We start from the raw sequence: 6,995 nt of genomic DNA on the forward strand, positions 1-6,995 counted from the left end.
GCCTCCCTTCCCCCACGCGGGGAAATGCATTCATAGGAGTTTGCTCAGTTTCTCAGGGGAAATGCATTCATAGGAGTTTGCTCAGTTTCTCAGGCGCGTGCAGCCTCCCCTCGCTCCTGTGGGCGTTTAAGGCTGAGATAAATTCCTTGTCCTTTACTCTAATCCCAACTACACAGCCCTTGAGGCTGACTGCACATAGGAGAGTGATGGAATGTTGAGGACTTGGGAAAAAGCTCCCAGGATGACAGGACACTTCCTGTCTGCAACATGCAATACGACCCAATCAGATGCCCAGATCAGGCGTCGAATCCAGGTGGCTCAGACAGGGTTGTGGTCATGGCTGGGTCTCATGATTCATCCCGACCACATCATGTTAGTGGGACCCTTCAGAAGGAACACCGAGCACCATTATGCCTGTATATGAAGGCCTTTCTGGCCATGAGCCACAGCGGAAAAGAGTCTAAGGGGGGATGGTGGGTAGCCTGTGGGAGGACTGGCTGGCAGAGTGATTAAGGCTCTGTTGTTCTGTATACCCTTAAACAAGCTAAGAGAGAGCAGAGCACAGCCAGCCAGCAGAGACCCCCAAGCCTGAAAGGACACAGGGTATCCACCACAGAAGACTGCTTGGGTATAGGTTTAAGCCAATAGACTACACTTGGTATTTGCGATACTACTGTAGCCTGAACCTCTTTAGGCACAGAACCCATATTGTGGATTGACATACTTCAGCTAATGAGAACAGTTAGTCAGAAGCAGAACTATAGATGCCAAACATTAAGTTTAGTATATCTAAAGACTTTCCCAAAACTCTGGACTTTGATAAATCAGGCCTTTGTTTTCATTGTGGCAGGCGGTACTGTCTACATGCTGAGTTTTACAGCCTGAATGGTACTTCCATCATGGAATCAGTTGTGCTAAGGGCTGGGGCCTGTTACAATAGGAAACAGAATCCAGGGACCTTGACGCTGAGGGTTACTGATGTTGCCTTACAGCCGTTTAAGGGCCCAGCCCAGGCTAGGGCTGGCGTGAGTCGGAATACGCCCGTCCTCTAGCCAGCCAGTGGATCCTACCAACGGCCATCGGCTGCTAACTTATTGAACCCCGCACTATTCCAGTCACCATGCCAAGGACTTGGCATGTTATCTGGATTGTTTCCACGACTCTGTCTGTCTTTTTAGACTAGAAAACAAGAGCAGAAAATGCTGACATTTGTTAAGTGGTGGAGGAGGGTTTGTATCCAGGACAGCCTGGTTTCAAATAATTTATTTATCACACTGGGTAGATATTCTCTCTCTCTCTCTCTCTCTCTCTCTCTCTCTCTCATATTCATACACTATGTGTGGGAGACAGAGACAGACAACAGCAGACAGATAGGTAGACAGACAGACCCATACACACACACACACACACACACACACACACAGAGAGAGAGAATATATGAATGACTATCAATACCCTATCGAGAGAGAGCTTGACTTGGCTGTCTTCGATGATCCCAGGCACTCTTCAACCACAGCTGCTTAGAAATGCATAGTGATGGTTGACCAGAAAGCTCCGAGAATCCTAGGGCAACTTGGCTTATCTTGTCTCCGATCTGGTATACAGGTTGCCAGAGCTCCTTCCTGGAGCCTCAGAATTCTGGTGTAAGCTGCCAAGGGCGACAGATAGCTTGAAAAATGAATGAGCCATGTTGAGAGGGAACTGGACTGCCTGTGGTGCCAGGGGCTGGCCAGTCTCTTACCTGCCTGGTCATTTGGCACCATCTCCCTCCTGTCTTTTCAGTCAGCCGTGGATTGAGGTCCAGGGCAGTGGCAGCATACCAGGGACCAGTGCACTGCATTGCAACCATTGTGCGGACGGAGGGCCTGACAGGGCTGTACCGGGGAGCCAGCGCCATGCTGATGAGGGACATCCCGGGATATTGCTTCTACTTTATTCCCTATGTGTTTCTGAGGGAGTGGATCACACCTGAAGCCTGCACAGGGCCCAGTCCCTATGCAGTGTGGCTGGCAGGGGGCATTGCAGGTAAGGGCCCCAGCCATGGAAGTCCCGTCCCTGGGTCCTGGGCCTGCTAGAGTAATGGTAGAGTGTACAGATGAGCCCACCCCAACCTCCCGAGTCCTGAGGAGACAGGCCTCATCCAGGCAAGTGTGCAGGAGCCTTCCTTTCACTCTTTGCCACACCCAGTAGAGAGAATGGCCCTTTGACCTCCTGCGTCCTGCCCTTCAGGGTTATGAGAGTTGCTGTGTGAATTCACTGGACTCAGAGGCAGTGGGTGCATTCTAGCATGTTCTCTGCATTGATGAGCACTGGGAGACGCTATTATCTCTGTTCGCTTTTGCTAAATGTCAGGCTTTGCTAGGTATGGGGGAGGAGGACGCCAATCTCCACACTGCCCTGAGATACCCAGGGGCCTGGCAGTCACAAAGATCCTAGGCTAGCTCTACTCGCTTGTTTTGTCACCTGGGCTCGGTACTGCCTATGATGTGCCACAAGCCCCATACATTCAGAGGGAAGTCAGCATGCACTAAGTGGTTTGCCACATACCTTCTTTGATGTGGCTCCCTACTGCCTCTCAGGCATCTTTCTTCCTCTTCCTCCTCCTCCTCCTCCTCCTCCTCCTCCTCCTCCTCCTCCTCCTCTTTTTACATTTCTTCCTCCAAGCGATCTGTGTTTTAAGCTCACAGCAAACATACACAAAGCCCATGCCTCAACCAAACAATAGCGATCTGTCTGCCCATGCCCCTGTGTCTGAGGGCTCATCCTTGGACCCATTTCCCAGGGAGAGCTCCCCAAGTTTCCATCCGTTCTCAGTGTGCGGAGAGCACATGCCTAGGGCCTGCTAACCTTATTTCATGACATTCCCAGGCTGGTCCTCCTTCTCAGTGATCAGTCTTTGTGACAAACAGGCTTTGTTCAGCTCCCTCCCCCCACCCCCTCACTCAAATTAAAACCTGCCATAGCCGCAAGCCTTTGGTCACAGATTTCACGCTGGGCTCTACCTGCTTGGGAGACTTCAGAAGCAGTTGCTAGTCCACTGATAATGTTGCCGCCCGCCCAGTCCTGTGTGAAGCTCCGCCATAGTCTGGTCTCCTGCTCCAGGCTCTCACCGGCCTCATAAACACAGCACTGCTGCCCAGTGTACAGAGGAGGCGTGGGAGGCTTCCGCTAGGTCCCCGAGTAGCTGGAGAGAGAAGATCAGAAGTCACGTTCCTGGCCAGCCCACTCCCCCCACCACTTACGGGGGTAGGGTGGGGTGAGGAAGGGGGCACTGGAGGACAGCATCCTTAGGAAGCCAGGCCTTGAAGACCCAAGACAGCCAGCTTGGTTTCTCTGACTTCGCAGGGGCCATTTCCTGGGGGACAGCAACCCCGATGGATGTCGTGAAAAGTCGAATCCAGGCTGACGGGGTCTATTTAAACAAATACAGAGGAGTCCTGGACTGCATCTCCCAGAGTTACCGGCAGGAAGGCTTTAAGGTAAGGTGCACGCAGCCGCCCTGGGTCAGCAGCCGCCTGGCAGAGGGTTCACACCTGCAGCCGGTGAGGCTGGAGGAGGAGACTGGAAGGGCAGGTGCTGGAGGTTACTCGCGTGTCCTTGGTTAAGTTTAGTCCTCAGTATTTCATATTTTATGAAGCAATCGTAGATGGGACCCTTCCCCCCCCCCCACCTCCTGATTTCTTTGTCAGTAAGTTTATGAGTGGTATATAGAAATGCTACTGGATTTTGTATGTTGATTTTGTACCCTGATATTTTGTTGAAAATATGGATCATGTTTTGGGGTGGAGTGCTTAGGTTTTTACGGAGAAGATCATGCTAATCTGCAAATAGGGACGACTTGGCTTTCTTTCTTTCTTCCTTCCTTCCTTCCTTTCTTTCTTTTTTCTATTTGTATTCTTTTTATTTCCTCTCTTGTCATATTACTCCAGTGAAGACTTCAAGCGCTGTATTGAATGGGAGAGGAGAGAGCAGACACCCTTGTCTCATTGTAGATTTCAGAGAAACGTTTTCAGTGTCCCCTGATTTGGGATGATTGGCTGCAGGCTTGCCATATGTAGCCTTTAGTGTGCTCCTTCGAGTCTTAGTTTCTTCTAAGGAGGACTTGATGGCTGTCATCATTGAAGGGATGTTAAACTTTGTCAAAGGCCTTTCCTGGATGGATTGAGATGATCATGTGATTTCTGTCTATTTGCATGTTTAATCAAGCCACCCGTGGGATGAAACCAACCTGGTCATGGTGTATGAGCTCCTCATTGTGTTCTTTAATTAGATTTGCAAGAGTTTTATTGAGAATTTTTGTGTCTGTGTCCATTGGGGAAACCAGCCTATAATTTCCTTCTCGTTGTCTTTGGCCACCGGGGTGGGTGTCAGGGTCGCGTTGCTTCTGTAGGGTGCATTCGGGGGTATGTCTTCCTTTTCTATTTTATGGAAGTTTCCGGACGGAGCATCAGCTTCAGCTCGTTAACTACTTAACGCATCAGCGAGTCCATCCGATTCTGGGCTGCTCTTCGACAGAGACTTTTTATTCTAGCTTTGGCTGCATTGAGTGAGCTGTATCTCTTCAAATTGTTTGTATCCTCTTGAATTAATTTGGTAAGCCATGGTGTCTATGATCATAAACATTTCTTCCAGACTTCCCAGTTGTTTGGAACACAGATGTTCTAAGTATTTCTCAAGGAATGCTTCTGTGTCATTGAAACCTGTGACAATTTCAGTCTTTTCATCTCTCTTTTTTTTTTTTTTCTTGGTTTTTCGAGACTGGGTTTTTCTGTGTAGCCCTGGCTGTCCTGGAACTCACTCTGTAGACCAGGCTGGCCTCGAACTCAGAAATCCGCCTGCCTCTCTCTCTTTCTCTCAGTGTGGCCAGGGGTTTGTCAATCTTGTTTATTGTTTCAGAAAACCAACTCTTTGATTGATGAATTTTTTTTTTTTAATTTCCATTTCACTAATCTTTGCCCTGGTCTTTATGGGGTTTTTTTGTTTTATTTCCTTCCTTTCTTTTCTTTTTCTTTTCCTTTCTTTTCTTTCTTAGCCACTCACTGCTTGGGAGTTTGGCTAATTCTTGTTTTGTTTTGTTTTGTTTTGTTTTCCTAAACTTTGAAGTGCACTGTTAGGGTATTTATCTAAAACTACTCTGGTTTTTGTAAGTTGGCATGCATAGCTATGGATGTTTTCATTTTCATCTGATTCGAGGGATTTTTAAATTTTCTCCCTGGTTTTTTTCAATAAACATTCAAGAATTGTGGGTGAGCATATTGTTTGATCTCCATGCATCTTCCCAGTTCCTGTACTTTATATTTTTATTCAATTTTAGTTTTATTTCACTATGATTTAATAAGGCACAGAGATTGTTTTTATGCTTTTATATTTGCCAAGATTTAATTTGTGTCCTAGTGAAAGACCCCCAGAACTGGGGAGATCCTTACTCAAGTCTCGGGATGACGCGACTACCCAATGACTCTCGAGAAACCGAACTTGCTGCAATCACATGAGGTTTATTGGGGATACCAGTACCAGGTCGATCTCATGACCTTGCCAGTCAGAGGAGTTCGACCCCGAACACAAGAAGCGTGGGGTATTTAACCCACAAGTTGGGGGCAGGGAGAGGGTTACCAAGGAAACAACATAAACAGTGGAAACTTTCAGAGGGACCCAACCCAAGGTATTCAGTTAGGGAGGGGAACATATTCATTCTAGGAATGCAATCTTCATCTACTGGTTGACAGGGTGGAGAGTCTCATAAACCACTAGACCTTCATTCTTAGTTCTGCCCTCATAGTGAATCATTCAGGAGGGGCAGGTATCAGGAACCAGAGCCCTGAGGCTCTGGGTTAGCAAAGTTCCTGGAACTAGCTACTCCACCTTTTTTTGGCTTGTGGCAGAGGTTTTCCATGCCCACTTTTAGGTAAAAGTTATACATTATACATTCTAAGATTCTCCAGCCTTTTACTAGAATGTGGCCTATTTCTCAGGCTCCTGAGAAGAGTGTATATTTTGTATTCATTGGGTGGAATATCTCATTGATATCTGTTAAATCCATTTAATCTATCTTGTAATTTAAGGTGGAGGGCTTTTATTTGTTTACTTTTAGGTTGGTGGTCCATCTTTAGATGAAAGTGGATTACTTAAATTACCCACGGTTATTATATCGGGATCTGCATGACCTTAAATTTCCTTGTGTTTATTTTTGAAGTTGAGTGCCATTTGGTGCATCTGTATTTACAATTGCTGTGTCTTCTGGATGGACTGCTCCCTTCCTTTGTAAGCAGTGACCTTCTTATCTCTTCCAGTTTTGGTTAGATGTCTCATGTACCTTATCAGATATCAGAATAGCTCCACCAGCTGATTTTTATCTTCTATTCTGTGCCAGCCAGCATTTGTCCTCCGCCTTTAGACTCTGGGTGTGGGGTGTGTTTCTTTCAGATGACAGGCAGCTGGGCAGATCTTTTAGTCCAGTCAATCTGAATCTATATATTCATGAGTTGATGTCATTTACATTTAAGGCTAATACTGAGAGGAGCTTACTGATTCCTGTCATCTTGTTATTTTTCTGGTGGGTTGGGTTATTGTCTGTCCTTTTCTGTTTCCCCTCTTAGGAATGAGGTTTTGATGGTTTGCTGGACCCGACAGAATCATTCCTAGCTCTCCTTTCTTCATCTGTTTCTTTCTGTCATGTATTCTTTCCAATGCTCTCATTATGGAGACTGTCTTTATCCCCATCTTTGTGCAATAGACCTGTATCTCCTCTGTGGTGCTACCGCTGCGGTCTGCAGACACTGGACATTGCAGTTTCATGCATGGAAGTGAGAGCCTGTTGAACTCGTGACCTTGTCTTTCCTGTGGTTTCCTGTGATTTACATTGTTGCTTATTCTGTGTTACATGAGTGTGTCTTGTCTACGAGAGCTGTCTTAATTTTGCTTTTGTGTGTATGTGTGTGTGTGTGTGTGTGTGTGGTATGTGTGTGTGTATGAGTGTGTGGTATGTATGTGTGTAT

The 6,995-nt window shown here is 46.8% G+C and overlaps 1 protein-coding gene across 3 annotated transcripts in view; it reads left to right on the plus strand.

Moving 5' to 3' along the window:
- Positions 1 to 6,995, plus strand: part of Slc25a48 (solute carrier family 25 member 48) — a 40,230-nt gene that overhangs the window by 26,291 nt on the left and 6,944 nt on the right. For all 3 annotated transcript variants that reach the window (XM_031359029.1, XM_031359030.1, XM_031359031.1), the window contains 2 exons: positions 1,783 to 2,025; positions 3,346 to 3,479. In XM_031359029.1, the coding sequence (XP_031214889.1) occupies positions 1,783 to 2,025; positions 3,346 to 3,479 (377 nt within the window). The remainder of the gene's footprint in view (positions 1 to 1,782; positions 2,026 to 3,345; positions 3,480 to 6,995) is intronic.

Source organism: Mastomys coucha, unplaced genomic scaffold, assembly GCF_008632895.1.
Source record: "Mastomys coucha isolate ucsf_1 unplaced genomic scaffold, UCSF_Mcou_1 pScaffold7, whole genome shotgun sequence".
Lineage (NCBI taxonomy): Eukaryota > Metazoa > Chordata > Mammalia > Rodentia > Muridae > Mastomys > Mastomys coucha.